Below are 18,136 nucleotides of genomic sequence, written 5' to 3' on the forward strand. Positions count from 1 at the left end.
CCACTCCATTTACAATCCCGTTTTGCCCTTGTTATCTATTTATTTTTTTGTTTGCTACTTCATTTTCTGACGTGTTTTCCTTTCCGGTGTAATGAATGTTTTTTTTTGTTTCATATTACAACGAATCAAGGAGCTCACGTGTGTGTCAATGTTTGTGTGTGCTTCGGTTTTCTTTTTCATGTCACCATGGCAAGCCACGGGCGATGTGAAAACCAACCATGTAGCTGTCAGTGAAGGGCAACATGGACGGAAATTCTGTGTGAACTTTGACCTGAGCTCGTGTGAGTGAGAGCGCACCAATTGGGTGAATGCGACACGTTTCAGTGCTTGGTATACCTTGTGCGTTAACGAGTTTATTAAAGCACACGCTTATTTCGGCAGCAATTTGATCGGAAAACTTGAAAAAAAAATCAATGTCACTACTCTAGATATGTTTCCTCAACCGCATCACGGTATATTCCAGATTCTTGTCGCATTTATCATATACAAACCGAAGTCACTTCAAGTCCGACAAACTTATTCGCTTTTCCGAACTTTTGGTCTTTTCGGTGCATGATGTGTAGCACGTGTCTCGCATCAATAGCCGCGGTTGATTGACTAACTTTTGATTAAATGGACCATAAATCACTTCCCGAGAAGCCCAAACCATTGAAGTGTCTTTTCGCTGGCCAAACGAAAAGGAAACGACGGCACTCTTCACGCTGTCATGGCTCTTGTCGCCCGATTACGGGCGGATAAAATCCGGATTATCTCACGCAAGCTGCGGAATTGCTTGAGCAAAGATTTATCGTTACTATTCCGGCCGGTTTTTGGCCGCACAGCCTTCTTCCTTGCCAGTGTGGATGACTTTTGCAGGAAATTAGCATTCGCATTTGCATAATTTGCACATAAATCCGGCCACATCCCACCTGAGGGTTGGTTTTCAATTACGCTCCGGTTAACAAGTGCCTTGCGGTGGGTGAGTGTAGTTTAATATTCATCACACTCGTCCCCGTTTCGGTGGAAGATATAATCGGTAGGGTACCATATTTTCCTCACCGTCGCATTACCTAGCGTACCTTTCAAGGTTGAGCCTTGCGGCACTGCTTTGATAACGCCCGGAATCGCTCTAGCGCACTTGCATTCTTGCATAGTGGAAGGTCTTCGGCAACTGAACTGGAATGGGTACGATGAGGGTAAATTATGCACCTGCTCTATGGGGGAGAGGAAAAGTTTCACTGAGCATTTCAGAGGTACTTCGCTGCGTTCCTCGAAATTGCACAAGAAAACGCCTTTTTGGTTCATCCACATCCGTTTGGGAGGTTCAAAGAATAAATTGAATAATGCTGTGATAACTTATACCCACCGTGAGCTTCACTTAAACGATCTGCAGTGCTGAAAATCAGTAAAACATTACGCAAAATCATGAAACAAATGAAAACCACGCGTTTCATTAAAACTTTTATGCTCTGCCAGCCTTCCGCTTGGCTCGAAACAGGACATCAGCTTTGTTCGTGCGTTGTTCTGGTTCAACGGGCTCATAAAGAAGGGAATTCCCGAGGCAATCGCTCGTTGTTCGTGCATACTTCAGTCCCAGCGTAGTACAGCGAGTGTTTGCGAAGCATAGTTAGTGTTTCGAGCATTTTGCGCGAAAAAAAACGGCGACCTTGATATGGGAAGCGAGAAAAAGGGAATGAAATTAATATATGCCTCACTTGCTGTATACTCGAGAGATGAAAAAACGAAAAGAAACATAAAAGGTACGGAGTGTGAGTGTTTGTAAAAATTTAAATTAAAACGTTCCCACTTGAATACGAGCGCTTTCGAGATGATAAATTACCAGAGGAGACTCATTTATATTTGTAGCAGTTTTATTTTCATTACGATTCCACGTGAAATCTCTCAGGAGTGTGTTATAAAAACTCGTGCAACATTTTACTCCAATATAAAGGTGTAACATTAGTCATACTGTGTAATCCCTTTCAATGACCGGCATGACCTGTGGAATTTAATGAGATATTTTGCTGCGTGTGATTAAAGAATCCCCTTTGACATTTGCTATTTCAAAGGCATTAATTGAATATATATCCCGTTGGTAATCATATCGACACGTGTCGGGTTTGAAAGGCAGTATTTAACCTGACTGGCTGTCATTTCAATGATATCACTCACTGATCCGTCCATTCTGTGCACTGAAATTTGCAATTCTCGCTGCATCAGTGCACTACAATGACGTTGTTGCTCTTCGCATACCCCCACGAATGCCCGAATGTCTTACTTGGTATTTTGAAATGGAGTTCAAAACGATTTATCCGCCACAGGCGTAGCAGCTGTATGACGTTTCACGGAAAACATTGACACGCTAATAACGGGATCAATGTCAGTGGAAACCTCATCCAAAAAGCACTTCGTGGTGAATGCATCCGCCTGATGTAGGCATAAATTACTGCTTTCTATCTCCATGGCTCAGGGTCGATGTATGTGGCTCCATACTCATTTCCATAAGAGTGCTTATTTTGTTTTCAGCCCACAGTTGCGTTGCATGCAAATTGCACAGCCAATTGCCACAAGTGCCGTCAATCAGGATTGCATTACTGCAAATGCAATTGAAATTTCGCGAGAAGAGGCACGCGAGTGAATTTGATCCACGTTTGCAATGCTATGGATTAGAACAAGCTCGAATGGAGGAAACTTAATCGATTTCCATTCTATTTATCACTATTTGAATAAGTAATTTCCCATAGTGATTTATTTTCCTCAAGTGAATCGTAATATTATGTTGCTATGGAAACAATCCGAAAGAAAGCTCATCTCAATGTCGTCCGTCAAAGAAGTGTCATTTCGGTTTTTAGTAGTAGAATTTTTCACTTTCAATACATTGCTTACGTTTGCACCATCAGCGTAAGATATATCCTCAGCTGGTATTCGTTCATGTTAGCATAATTATCTTATATCATTTAAAAGCTACCGAGAGCCCGTTTGGGGACATCATTCACCAGCACGTGGTGGTCAGAGAAGACGACCTGGTGGCAACTACCCCAAGCAACCTATAACATGCATGCCAACGTTTTGCTCCCATCCATGCGCGCTAGTTTTGCAAGTCATTCCGTGCCGTTGTCGCTGTTGAGATGCGTTCGTTTCATTTTCTTTTTCCTCCGCATTTTGTTAATTTCGTTCCACTTCCTGCAAAATGCTTGCGCCTGCGGCAGCATCCTGCGCCGTCAGCATGTCCATGCAGCGCCCATAGAGGCCAACGACCTTTCCGCGTGGCCTGGTTGACAAAACAAGATAATTGATGCCTTTTAAGTTACAGGGTTGTCGTAGTGGTGGCCGGTAACCGGGACGCGGTAACGCTCGGAGGACTGACACCGGACACGCAGTACCAGCTAACGGTAGCCGCCGTCTGGAACGGGAAGAAGTATCGCAGCCGACCGATCGTATTCAGAACGCTGGGTGAGTAGTGCAACTGTCGTGTCCCGGACGGGTCTTATTCAGTCATACATTTGGTTTTTACTTCTGGCCGCCTCTTAGAGCTCCCAAGGACATCGTACCAGCAGGACTCCGGTTCGCTGGTGAGCGGCAGTGGCCCGCCGAGCTCACCCCACGCTGACACAGCACCCTCGCTGAGCGGCATTGGGATCTTCAACGAAGAGTTCGGCAATATATCAGTTAACTCAACGTCTCGCGAACTTCCAACGGTAAGCTAATGGTCGGCAAATCCTGTGGGCGAGTCCTGATGGGCGCTAACACATTTTTTCTTCCGTTCTCTTTTTTCGTGTAGATCCGTGGTGTAGAAATCGGTATTGTAGTGTTAGTGTTAATAGTCTGGGCTGGTGCTATAGCTTTATTTTTTAATCGATGGGGTAAGATACGAATGTTGCTTCCATATCAACCGGACTACAAGCAGGAACAGCTGAAAGTTCCTGGTACGGGTGTCTGTGCCAATGGTACCTGCAACGGACAACATTCCCATCAGGTAGGCCCATCCAGCTCTCTTCTATTTCGCGTGTTGTACATTTCGCTCACCTTTCTCGCATCACCGACGGGTTTGTCGACGGGATGTCGCTGTTGACGACGATCCTCTACTCTAACTCGCAGACCACTCTTCTTCACATTGGTCCCACTCGTCGTCGGGGTCCTTTCTGTGGCCCTCGTCCTTGTTTTTCTCTTCACCCTTCCACTCGTAGTCTCTCATTTCCTCTGTCTGTCTCTTTCTCTGTCTACACACTCGGTGTATCGATTCTTCTGTTGAGTGTGTGTCTATCACGATCAACCTTTCGATTAGCTCTCTAGTACCTCTATCGATCCTTAGTATCCTGTGATCTGTTTCTACTTCCCACTAGAAGCCTTTTCTCTATACCATCTGATTCTGAACAAAACAACAACATCTACGGCTCGCCTGCCACACTGCAGCATACACAATTCGGTTTGATAGTGCTCTACCATTCTACCTTTTCCTCTGCAAACTTTATTGATGTGAAAAACAATTCTTCGTCTCCTTCTCGCTGTCTTTCACTTAATCTTTCGCTCTCAATTGCTCGACTGTGTCTCCTCTCTGTTTCTCACTCACTCGCATACGCAATCTCGCTCTCTCTCTCTCTCTCTCTCTCTATCTCTTTGATTTTCTTTTTACCCATTCCACGTGTGATTTTTGGCTCTATTTTGCACATGGTATTTTTTTTATTACTTTAAAGTTTTTCGTTTTCCCCTAATCTTTCGCGTTGTTTGAGCGTTAAAATTTTTAAACCTTTTTCTCGCTCCTCACCTCCATAACAAGTTCTGAGTGAGCTTTGTTTGTTTTCTTTCGGCTTGAGCGGCCATGCGGTTTATGTTTTGTTGCTATTCTTGCTAACATAACCAGACCAAAGCGTCGCTGTTGATTTCGGGATTTGTTGTGGTGTTTTTCAAGAATTTCTTTAGTTGTTCTTCTTCCGTCCCGTTTTTTGTCAAGGGCGTTTCATTTGTTCGTTTGTTTTGGTTTAAACACAATGTTTGCTCTGGTTTGTTCGCTTGAAATGAGTCCTGATTCATCTTGTGCTTTCAGTTCGTCCCTTACAATGGGTTTAATTCGAAAAGTTTTTTCTCTCTCTAAAACATTCATAAGAAAGTTTAGAGTGTTAATTAAATGCAAGCAATTTGCAGTCCCAAGATATGAAAGCACTAAAAAGAAGACGCATAAAATGGCTCAATTCTTTCCATCAAGATTGTCGAGGTTCTTTTTCTTCTTTATTACCTCAGCACTATCGTGAAAAAGTTTATCGTTGATTTTTTCCGTTTTGTTTGAGTTGTGGAAAATGTTAGTAGCGTTATGAGCATTTCCTTTCGATTGAGATTGTTTTCCTCTTATTAATGCTTTGTTTTGAGTCCTTCCATGAGAGTTATGACTTCAAGTTTACCGATCTTAAGATCACTTGATCGATGGTTCTATTCGGATTCTTCCGTGGCATATAAATGTACCCAGCGAATGTGATCGAACCAATACGTCCTCGTGCCAGATTTACCCTTTCTTCCTTTTTCTCTCTTCTTTCTTTCAACAATCAACCACCTTGCAACTACCGCCGTCCTGAACGCGAAACGCGAAACGCGAATCGACTACGAAACGTGCATGAAACGAAACAAAATCGCAGGATTCCGAACCTGGACTGGAACGTTTCACCACGTTGCACCTTCAAGTAATGCGATTCCTTTTTGCTGCTAACCTACCACCAATCTGCCTAACGCCGCAACACTTTGCCCTCGTTTGCGCTTTATTATGTTCATTGGTTTCTGCCTTCACTGGCAGGATCGAGATCCTGTTGGATCCACGATCGTCTTTAAATCCCTCCCGCAAGCGTACGGTTATGATTTCTTCCATTTGGTCTTCACTTCGCTAAGAGCCTTTTTGTTGTGTCTACCACTGCTACTGGGCCTGCTCCTTGATTTCGTTCTGTTTTCGCTGCTATGTTCACTTCACTCCAAGCCTGACGAAGGGCAGATACTTTTCCGTTCTGTTTTCCTTTTCCCCATCGATCGGTAGCAGTGTAGGCAGCTATCTCTTTGGTTCACGGCCGTCAAGCGATTTGGCCCATCATTCTATTTTTTATTGCTTTTGCCAAATCCACCGTTCGTTTCTATCTTCACAAAGTTTCTTTCTCACGGTGTTCTTTCTTTTGAACTCACCCTCCGAATGTTCATTACCCACCGACAGCTGTAGCATAAATCGATTTAATTTCTGTGCAAATCCCGTAACCTTGGAAGGCCCCCGAGACTCCATGTGCTGCCATCGATTTGCAAAAAAAAAGGCGGATCACGAAGCGACAATTCTAATGGAACATTAAATCGAAACTAATTCGAGACGAAATTCATAAATTGGAAAATTAATCCCATCATAATGAGAAGGGGGATGACGCACGGATGACGCCGATGGAGACGCCTGGTCGGTCTGCCAGTTGGGGGTTGCGCTGGTTTGGTTTTGCATACATTTTTTGGTTCCTCCCAACCTAACTGGCCTCCGTACGCGCACGTCCCGCTTACACCAGCAAGCTGCTTTTGGGTGACTTTTTCGTTGTTCTTTTTCACTAACTCGTAACCGTTTTCTATCTAACCCCTTTTTCACTTGTGCTAGCGATACAGAAACCAATAACCGTGTCTATATGCTCTACTTTATAGACTCTGCGGCGTTGGCTGTACATTGGGTGTGTTGGAAAGCTTAAAGAACACACGAGTGTATGTAATTCTTTTTTCTCTCATTCTTCTTTCTCTTCTAATATATCATACCACTTATCTAAATATGTAGTAGCTAGCCTGTATACTGGGAATGGAGGGAATGTAAAGATGAGCGTGAAATTGAAGTTACAATCGTTGTGTATATATATGTAAATGTAAAATCAGAACTGTTCTCTTGAAATTTTTCACCGTTTGCAAACACCGCCGTGTTGACGAGAGATCATGGAAAAGAATATTCTTCTCACTACACAAACATAATAAAAAGCCAACCGGTTGGGTTTTCTTGGTTGAGTACTTCCCTTCCAGTCAGGAAGGATGTCGGCGATGCAAACATTGAACGGATCTTGCTTCAAAAAGCAACAAAAAAACACCTCACGAAAGCCTTCCATCTTCGCATAATCTGCTTATCGACGAATGCTTGTTTTCCTAGCACCACCAGGCAACACCGGCAACAGCAGTAGCACCAAGTTAGAAGAATAAAGCCACAAAACTCTTTCGAAGTTCGCGATCTGAAGCGTGAACCGCGAGTTCCGTTCCGTGGTGAAACAGAACCACCGGAGATGGCGCATAACTGGAAACACATCTTTCGCCGCATCGAACTGGAGTCACTTATTTGGCTCTGTTTCGTGAAAGTTCGATTTTACGGAATGGGAGTAAAAATGAGTAAACTTCTATCTGAGGTCTTTGCGGTTCCGCACTGACGACGATCGAGAGTCTGGATGTGACCGAGTGAAACATCGGCTCACCACAACCCAACTCACCGGAACGCATGTATTCACATCCGCGTACGAGTCGTTCACGGTTGGATTGGGGCATTTTTTGTCTCCTTCTCTTCAACCAAGCCTTCAGTGCACGGTGGCTTTCTGGCATAGAACGCGCGAAAGGAAAACGCCAACTTTTATCCCACGCGGTATCATAACTTTGCATAAGCAGTCGCTCCGGTCGGTTCAATGGCAGCTAGTCTTCAGGGACGATTCGCCGTAGGAGGATTCGATCCGCGAACGAGTGGATCCGTTTTGGAGGTGCCCCAGGCAAGCGGTGGGCCAGTTAGCCAAGCTCGTCGGAAAAGCATGAATCGATTTCTCATATTCGCTGTGGCAGTGCCCGGGAAAAAGGCGAGAAAATCCGGCTGGCTTGAGCATGCTAAGGAAGTAGCAAAAGCAGCAAGAAATAGTAAGCGCTCAAATCCCTCGCATCTCCGACCAAACAGGACTTTTGCCTGTAACGATTTATCGCGTGATTAAGCGATCCTTGAATGCTTTATCATTGCACTAGCAGCCGGAATGATCGGTATGAATATGCGGTATTGATCGAGCTCTAATCGCGGCTTGGGAAAATAAATGATCCCACTTTTTATCTCTCGACACTCCCTGACTTTCGTTTTCTCTATCTCGTTAGAAATGTCACTTTTTTCGCACTCGTTCAGGTTTTTTTTACCTTCTGTAGGTTTTCTGGTCACATTTGAAATATATTTATCGAGCACGTATTTGATCTTCTTGTGTCCTTGCGCCAAGAGCAACCCCCCATAAAAGCCTTTCAGTGTGAGGCGACGAGACGGAAGTTTTATTGATCGCAAAGGAAGTCGGCTGTTTATCGGTCATAATTGAGGTGATTTGTCTTTGGCCGGTATTGGAGCGATTGGAGCTGGCATTTCGGGGCAGAGATGGTTCTCCAGCACCAAATGCGCATGATTAATGCATGGTGAGTTCGAGGTTAGATGATTTTACTGACCTTTCCTGATGTTGAAGTTTTCGTGTTAAAGTCACTCAGAGTCGAATAAAAGAAAAAATAATTCGAATAAAAACAGCTATTCAAGAGATAAAGTAGTGTAACAATATTACTTTACTGAAGTGAAATTTAAAACTCAAAAAGAAAATTCATAGTAACTTATTGTTAAAAATAAATAAAACCATATCAAGCTATACCGTAATGAAAAAAAATATATCCCCAAACATCAGCTCATTTTATTTCGAGAAACGTTATATTTCATTCCCGACCCACTCTCTCGAAAATGCAACGGAAATGTCGGAAAATTATTTTCCCTCATAAAAAGTGCTCCATCTTGTTGGCAGATTACATTCACATTAAATGAGCAATTCACTCTTCGTGCTGCGAAAACGGAAACGCGAGACCCTAAAGTCCGGCCTAGACCGGGCGCAGATTGATGGCGGTTGGTTCGTCACAAAATCGCACCATTCGACCCCAATCTTTTCCATTCTCTTTCATTCACTTTCTCTCGCTCTTACTGAGGGCTGAATGCAGTGGAACCCGTACCGGAAACCTGCGTCTAATGAATGCTAACGATAACGCATAATCGAATTCAAATGCTGGCGAAATTATTTAAATTGCTTGCTGAGCCAAGGCGACTTCGTCGCGGGCCGTTTGTCGCAGGTGGAACGTGGCCACATCAGCGAACAGTCGAAAAATCAATGTTCTCTTAGCACACACACCCGTCAATATAAAGTAGCCACAGAGTTGAAATACAGCAAAAAAGAAACAACTACGTACGAAAAATCGTTTCTTACACCATCGAAGCAACCCGTTCGCCATGTGGCCAATGTCCGGTGGAAAGCTGAATTATTCAGTCGTGCATTGGACTTCGATCCGGTCCTTCTGTGCTTCTGGGTGGAGCTTACCTCAACTTGATCCTTCACAGGTACCTGATGTCCTTGGCGCTGATCCGTATGCTGCTCACCCATACCGCTTCTTGAGCGGAAATGAAGTGCAAACGACCATATCTGAATCGATTTCGCTCACGGCTGCGTTCCTTGAATTCGTGCCCAAGACCAACCGAGTAGTGTTGAGCTTCGCATCGTTTGCTGAAGGGTTGCAACCTTTAGCTCAGCGTAATCTCATCGCTTAGATCAATCGTATCGGTGATGATGCCTCGGTAATGATAATGGGCGGTGACAAACCTGCCGACAGTTGCCATTTAAAACGACGTTCCTCTAGAGGAGGAATCAAAGCAACCACCGAGTTTTAGCATGTGTGCGTGTTTGCTTCGATGCGCAATGTTTACTTCGATTTGGTTTGCTTGGTTTGAAAACCGATCCAAGGACGAGTTGGTGGAAGGTTTTATTTTCCGGCTCGGTTTGGAAGCCTCCCCGTATTCGATTGTATGTGTGTGTGGTTTGTTCGTTGTTGCGGAATAGCACATAAATACTGTACCGTTTCAATCCAAAAGCGTAACAGTGATAATGTAAAAGGATGTTCCTTTGTTTCCTCGTTTTTCACGCTCCAGGAGCGTGGAACGAGCGATAGGATATCGTTCGAAAAGAATTTCGATCCGCATCCGTTCGGGCGTTTATTCGTGTGCCCTGTGAAGAAAAAAAAGAAAAGCAAACAAATGCAAATTTGAGTGGGGCTAAAATGCAACAAAGTAAACGGTGACAAAGTGCTTTTAAACTTCCCGTCACATTCCGGGAAGGATGACGGCACACTGGTGTTGGGTTTGGGAAAACTTCCCACCACTATCCACTCGAACAAAGGGTACGCCAAGACGCGCATGGAAGCTAAACGGTTCCGATGCAATGGCGAAGACGCTACTACATTCGCGATGGAACGAGATGTAGGACAAAAAAGTAGACAAACTCGCTACTTACGCCCTTACCGATTGGAACACCGCAAACCGACCGGCTGGGTGGTGTCGGAAAATCCCGGAGCACAAATTTATGGCCTCAATAAGGAGATGAAAGCGAAACGGAAATGGAAACACTTCTTACCAACACACACCCATGCGCGCCCGCTGGAATGTGCTGGATTTGTCTGTTCCAATTCCTGGGTGAAGAAGAGGATTTGATATCGTTTTGCTTTCGGTTTGAGCTAACGGTGACGAGAGCGCTTCGAGAAAAACGACTTGGATGATGATGTCGTTTATTTCCTTGGACACGTCTCCCGAGCTGGACAAAAGGAGAAGCTTTTCCTGGGGCTTAAGCACTCGCCACCCAGCGGAGACGTTAAGTTCGTAAATCTTTCCCGGGTGAAACTTCAAACGGAACCGCTCGTTCCTCGAGAGATAGCTCTTTAGGTTGCTTGCGTGGCAGTACTCCGGAGTAGTAAATGGGAATAAATTAAAAATAAATAAAATCACCCCTCAACCGGACCCTGAACGACCATCTGCGCCCGATGGATGAAGTAATGAATGCTAAAACGCGCATTGTATCTGCAGCAGTCGTTACGAGCGTCCACTTGTCCGCCCGATGGTGTTGGGATTGGATTAATAGTAATCAGTTTCATTGCTTCTACTCCGGCACGCTCGAACGCCGAGATTGTCAATCTTTCTCATAAAACCCGGAAAAGGACACGCTTGGTGGCAATCGTCTTCGGAAAATGACCCGAACGGTGGGGAATTTCGTTTGATTTGATGCAGACCGTGCTACTGGGCGTAAAGTGATGCATTTGACGCCCCCGGGTAGTGCTTTACAATGTGCTGCAAGAACAAAGACTCCTGTTGGGGGTGGTGGGTTGGATTTCACCCACCCGAATGCTCGATGCGGGCATCTAACGAAGGCACGATAAAATTAGCATTTTTCCAACACGCTACGAGCATTCGCTCACTTTGGTTCTGGCCAAGGTTAGCCAATAACCTGCGGTGGTTTGCGAGTTCCCGCTTGCTCGAGGATTCCAGCATAGAGCGTAGGTAACCTGGTCCTTGACTTAGACCTTCGCTCCGGTCTAAGAAACCGTGCACCACCGTGGGTTCATATTGCGGTGCATTCCTGGAGCCGGTTTTCTAGCGAAATTGCTTGTTAGAAAAGCAAACGCTCCTCTCGGTTGCAAGGGTGGAAAGAATTCGTGCCCGTGTCCTCGGTACACTCGATCTAGGGCTGGAAGGTCACATAGCGCTGGCCCGGTATTGTGTCACGGGTTGCAGATTATGAGCAATTTTTAACCCAACTCCCCATCGTCTTCAATGCATGCACGCAGCTTGTCGGTATGTGGTGCAAAATTATCAGCCCCCGGAGTGGTTTTATTTCTCGAGTCGAGCTGAACCAGCTGGCAAGCTTCAGCTGAAAAAGGCGGTGAGAAAGCGCATAAACTGCAGCCGTGCGATAAGCATCACCAAATTACCGGTAGCCCGTAAATTTACCGGTGTACAATTTTCACACTCATTTAAATAACTGTTCGGATTCAGGAAGCACACAGAAAAACCGGTCAGAAGGCCGTGGCAAAATGGCAGCTTATAAGAACGACCCGATGGCCGTCCGCATTGCAATAACCGGGTCCGGAGGCAACTGGCGGATGCGCAACCATATTTTTACGCCTCAAACACCCCACCCGAGGCATATGTGCACGTGTTTTCGTGGCTTTCTTGGTCGACGTGGTAGAGAGGAAGGTAAAACATGGCCTGCACAAAAAAATCCTCCATAGCAAACAGCACTCAGTGACACGCTTGCCAAATGGAGCGTTTTTTGTGGCACATCTTTTTGCCTGGTTGCCCTTTTCGAGGTCTTGGGGGTTGAAATTTCTCCAGCACTCTTTGTACAAAATGGCACGCTTTTGTTTTCTCCTGCGGGAGTAAAAAAAAATCCAACACCCGAGAAGGACACAGTCGTTGTATTTTTAGCGATGAACAAACGCACGACAATTGCACACGGCGAGCTGTAAATGGCCAACCACCGGTGTTTATGAGTTGTGGGTTTATCTCCGTTTTGTTAACACCCGCTGGGCCGGTCGTTCGGTCCGTGCCAATTGCTAATGCGACATGAAATGCACCCGCGCAGCGTAATCGTTTGTTTACGGTTCCATCGGGAAATAAACAAGCGGACTGTGTTTGTGAAAAATGAGCTAAAATTGCTTTTCGAGCTACATGCGGCTTTGTCGAACGATGAGCTGCAATCTGGAGTAGGATTCATATGAACGTATTTGCATTGTTTTGAGCGCAATAATTCACAGTTTTCATCAGCTGTGATTTGATAACTAATTACGCAAACATAGGCGCGATATGAAAAGGATCTTTAGTGGGCCTCATACTAATGTCAAAACATGTGTTAAAATGTGGCACACACAAATTACGGGTAAATAACTCATTTGTCTAAAGCAATAAATAACACCAATGTAATCATGCCATCAAAACCTACAGTAATCAATTTAACTGCTGGTTTCATGCATATGGCGATGCTTTTGCTCCTATGGAGGCGATTGGAAAGACTTCAACAGTAGACTTTGAACGGCCTTTCTCAATTCCTGAAATTTATTGGCTGATTTTGGTTGGCTTTATGCAGTGAAAGAAATTTTAAGGGAACACGCCGCTTTTTACCACAATCCTCGTTAAGCTGCTTACCCGTCGCCTTACCTTATTGTGATTGAAATAAATCTGACTGTAAACCCCACGAAGCACGAATAATTTGCGCTTCACAACTTCCATAACACGAAACGAACATCTGCTCCATGATCTGCCAAGACATTTTACCCACGATGTTCACAATTCCAAATTGATTAGAATCCTCCACAGATCTGTAGCAAAGTTTCCGCATTTTGGCTCTTCTCGCAACCTTTCTTATGGTGTTGTTTCGAGCTTGAGTGGATCGTAACTTCAAAACGGGCGGTCAGATAAATTGGCCATTGTTAACAGGGAATAATTGAATGTCCGACGAAGCGGGCAAGTCTTGTTTTGATCGACATTTACCAACATCTCCACCTCCGACGATATAGTCTATAAACATTCGAAAGCTTTCGACACTTTCCAACAAGCTGGCGGTGAGCGCTCGATCCAAACGCGGAAGCTGCGCTGGTTCGTTTTATTACGCGCCGTAAAAATTTTGCAATTTTATGATCCTATTTATTGTTTTATTTTATTCCAATAGAAAGGCAAGACAATACACCAACATACCACGCCCGTTCGGCGACCAGACGTGTTCGGTTGTTGGCATAAACATCGTCCGTTTGCGAGGCATCTTGTTCGCAGATATCGATCGATAAAATGTTGCAAATCAAGACCACGTTCGAGCCCTTCCTAGGTCTTACAAACTCACCCCAACAGGCAGTCGGTTGGTGTCGTAAAAAGTTCTCCCAGATTTATGGTAGCAAGGTCCTAGTAACGGTGACAAATTCGTCTCGGACCGGTCAAGTGTATATTGATTTTATTTCAATTTTGTAAAATCAATTTCCGTCGTTGCGATCTCTTTACGTTTTACAATGATAACACGCGAAAGGGAGCAAGAATAAGAATATCTCAAACCATGAGTACGTCTAGGCGCTTGCTAACTTCGCTTCAAAAACATGTAGACCTAGGGCAAGTGCCAGCTGGCGTCCCGTTTGCCACCTTGTCAGTCATGTTTTCACTTCGCAGAAGGACTCCGATCAAGCTCGCATGCTCACACGCTCCGGTAGTTAGATAAACAGCCTTTTCAACTTCTCTGAAACACTCCGAGTGCGTTATGGAGATATTTGCTCCGACGTTCCCTTCCAGATTCGTTGGAGTACTACAAACGATACCCATACGGGTGAACGATTTTTGGTTTTTCCATTTCTTTGAGTTGAAAGGTTTTCAGTGGAAGAACCCATGTTAATGCTTACTAGTGGGTTGAAGTTAATTGGGTAGTTTCACACCTCAGGAATCTTTGCAGAAAATTCCCTTTCACCTGCTGTTCGTTGAGTAAAGCACGAGTGGAAGGTTCCGTACAAATGCTCACCGAAAGGATAGTGTATAATATTTGTGCTTTACAAACCACGAACAACGTGCTCGGCTCATTAATTCGTTTCATAATGTACCATATTGCAATGTAAAAATTAGCACCACACCAAATTGCAGACCCTTTTGTGATAACGGTGAAATGAAACTGTACTAAACCGCATTTGATATTCCTTTCCTTTTTGGAACGAACCCACAAAGGACAAGGGGTACCGGCAATCTGTGCTACTACAGGCCTGAAGTGCCTCTAGTTAGCTGGAACAACTCCTCCGCTCGTCTCAACCATACCATATGGTCCTTGACGGAACAGAAAAATCGATCCCAGTAAGCAGTAAGGCTTGGAACCTGCTCTCCATGGCAACACATGCCTTTCTCACCTTCAAGCACCCTTCTACTTATCACTGGTGCATTATTCTTGGAAGAGGATCGGAACCAAATTGGCAGGCTTACATTGGGTGGCAATGTTCATGGTTTTATTCACCGGTCGTGTCGTTCATGTAAAGCGGTTTGCTGGAATTTTTACAACAGCCCTTTGTTTGGCGAATCGGAAGGTTCATCGTTCGGGAAATGATGAAGTTAATTGGGGATTCTTTCCTTTTCGGAGGCCGTTACAGGTTACCTCTGGCACGATAAAGCGGCTGTGAAGGTGTTATCAGACGATGGTTTACTCTGTAATATTCATGTTGATACATTGTGTCGAATACCAGGGATTGTATAGTTGATTGAACCCGCATTATTACGAAAAGTCTCCTTCTATTCTGAATTCAATCGAGTCCTTGTGACAGGATTCCTCACAACCTCAGTCTTTGAAGGCTGCATATCTCTAGCGATGCCTCAATAGCTCCAAGTCGATAGAAACCCAGTCAATCAGTAACAAAACACGAGCTCCAATCACGCACGAAAAAGATAAAGCGAACGATGCCTTTAGATGCCACCAGAGGATCCTTAATACATTCTGGTTTCCGCTGCGTACCACTCCCTGTGCAGGCAGCAGGTGTACAGTCTCTCGAGTTACGTCACCTTTCACTATCAGGCTCGCAAACCTACACCCTCACCCAGTCCACCGATACGCATACCGTCACGTTACGACACACGGGAACACGCCGCAGGATGCGATGCACAATACTTATCGATACTTTGGGCTGACTTCGGTAGAGCATGAAAGAGAGACTGATAGGCGAGGACGAATGAATGCGTGTGTGATAATAAAAGAATAGAAGAAGAACGAACGAACGAACGAACAGTAGAATGCGATTGAAAAAAAAATACAAATGGCCTGTTTTTGTGTTACCATGCGTTGTTGTTACAGTGCATACCACGCTGCGACAGCTGCAGTCTGCTGGACCGCTGCTTCCAGTGTCCTCTTTCGCGCCACTCGGAGTCCCGCGAGTGTGGCTGCCAGTTCGCGCTGCTGCACCGGGCGGACACGGACAGCTAGCATCCGGGTGCGGATGCGGCGGCGACGGCGGCGACGTCGGCGGCGTCGGCGGTGACGGCCTCGACTCCGGTAATGGCGGCGTCGCCGATGACGGCAGTGGCGACAGAGTCATCGGCGGATGTGACCACGTCCGAGGTCCCCTGCGTCTTGCCACGCCATTCGCATCCACACCTAGCAATGGCACGTCACGTAGTTGAGGCGTCGCCATCGCCGCTGGGGCCTGAACGTCGCCGCCATTCGATGGCGCACGGTGCTCAGCAGTACGGCCACTCCGGAAGTCGCCAGCCGCTGCTCGGCCCGGGGCCAGCCGCCCTGGCCAATCACCGGCACGTGCATCCGCTGCTGCAGCGCCATCGCTCCGAGGATCGACCCCTGCTGCGGCATGCCCACCATCGGCCGGGGAACACCGGGGCTGCGGGTGGGGTCGGGTGTCAGCGTCATCTAACACGGCCTCTGCTGCAGCGCCCTCTGCTGGCGCACGCGCACTCCGTGCAACAACCGCCGGTGAGCGCGACGCACCATCACGCACCACACCATCACCATTCGCATCCGCGGCTAAGCCAAAAGCATCGCCAGAAGCTGTTCTCGCGCAGCAAACAGTACACCTCGGTGTGCAGCGGGGGCAGCAACAGTACGAACTATGCCGGGGACAGTGGCACGCGCAGCCGCCGTTCCTCTCGGGAGCACGCCGACGACGATGTCGAAGCCTGCGTAAGTGTTCCATCCCATCCCTTTCCTGGCTCACTGCGAATGTCATCAGTGACATTTACGCGCACACACACACACACGCGCGTAAGCACACTCCACGTGACGTAGGACTCGCGAAGTTGTCAGAATGCACTAAGTCGCCATGGTCGCCATAACCGCCCTCTAGCGGATCCTAACAGAAGGCGACTGAGCCATCTGTCAAACGCACTACCATGACAAGTGCGCTGTCAGTGGGGTTTTCGAGAAGAACCTCAATCTCAGCTACCCAGTGTGTAAGCGCGCGTGTGTGCGTGCGTTGAAACCGCTTCCCTCACATTGGATCAGGGACACAAACAATCGTTCCCGCCAAAAACACTCAGCCACACGTACATAACCACACAAAGTAGATCCACCGACTAGATCCAAGTAGCGTGCCCGTGTGTAGTGAACCTGTGATGTGTGCCGAAGAACCTTAATCCCCTTCTTCCTGTCCGTTGTATCGGGACACTGTGTCCTTTCAGCTCGTAGCTCGTGCCTTGCCGATAGCGCGACTCAGGAGCTGCTATTCCTTCCTCGCTGTCAATATGGCGTCCCGCTAGATCGCAAAGTCGATTGCCACCGCGTGTGGTTAGGCCTATGTGTGGTTTCTGTTTACTGTTCGTTGCAATGGCAAAGAAACACTAGTGCAGCCGCTTTTAGTATGATCCGTTCGCATTACGTACAATACGCTCTCGCTCACCTCTCTATATAATGCTCTTATTTATCCTGTCATTTCCGTTGTCATTACCCTCTCTTGTGTTGTGTTGCGTATTGTCTACCTATATCATGTAAATATGACTGTCCGATGTTTCACGATAGCTTTGTGTATAGTTTTCTAGTATAATTACCCCTGTGTGGTGTACAGTACTATCTAAATAAACTGATCATTATATAGTGTAGCATAAATAATGCCGATCTTCCGATTGTCCACCTAATGGAAGCTAAGGAGTGGAGCGTTGTAGCAAAAAAAAAATAGACGATCTTTATTCAAAGCACCTGATTTAAGACGATTTTCAGCCTTATTTTATTTTACTAAATACTCGGTTATTCCTCATCTGAGACTCAGTATCTCGCACCTTTCAACGACGTTGTTCATCAGATAAGGTGGATAAGGTTTAAAGCGGCACCACAGGTTCACTGCAATCAGCGTGTAGGCTTTGTTGTGATTTAAATCCATTCTTAAAAAACCGCTGATAAACGTCTCTTTCCTTTCTTTCCACATCCAAACCTCTTCTCTACAGTAACTGTCACCGTTCAACGTGCCGTCCGCGTCTCGCTCACTAATAGGTGCTAATTCCGTTTCCGTAGAGTAGAATTCTCCTTCGTGTCCCTTTGATCGTTTTCGTTTGTTCTACACCGCACTCCGACGACCAGCGGGAGCATAAAGCAGCCACCCGCCACGCAACTCAATCAATCTAATTGCTCCCTCTCGATGGGGAAACTCTGCGTATTGTTTACAAATAAACTTTGACATTCATAAACAAGGAAGACGGACTCGAATTATTCGCTCAAGCTTGGCCTTTCCTGTTCGAGGTTGGTTTGAGATTGTAGGTTGAACTGGAATTGAATATACTTCTACATCAACTAAACGTACGCACAATAGTCACCCAGCGTTTGAGGGAAATAAAGAATTCATTAAAAAGGTATTCAAGTTT

At 45.8% G+C, this 18,136-nt stretch overlaps 1 protein-coding gene across 1 annotated transcript in view; it reads left to right on the forward strand.

Moving 5' to 3' along the window:
* The window catches only part of LOC128724988 (uncharacterized), a 46,377-nt gene that overhangs the window by 15,962 nt on the left and 12,279 nt on the right, over window positions 1–18,136 (forward strand). Inside the window, exons 3-5 of the mRNA XM_053818708.1 lie at window positions 3,287–3,432; window positions 3,511–3,677; window positions 3,761–3,955. Of these exons, the coding sequence (XP_053674683.1) occupies window positions 3,287–3,432; window positions 3,511–3,677; window positions 3,761–3,955 (508 nt within the window). The remainder of the gene's footprint in view (window positions 1–3,286; window positions 3,433–3,510; window positions 3,678–3,760; window positions 3,956–18,136) is intronic.

The sequence above is a fragment of the Anopheles nili genome, chromosome 3, assembly GCF_943737925.1.
Source record: "Anopheles nili chromosome 3, idAnoNiliSN_F5_01, whole genome shotgun sequence".
NCBI lineage: Eukaryota > Metazoa > Arthropoda > Insecta > Diptera > Culicidae > Anopheles > Anopheles nili.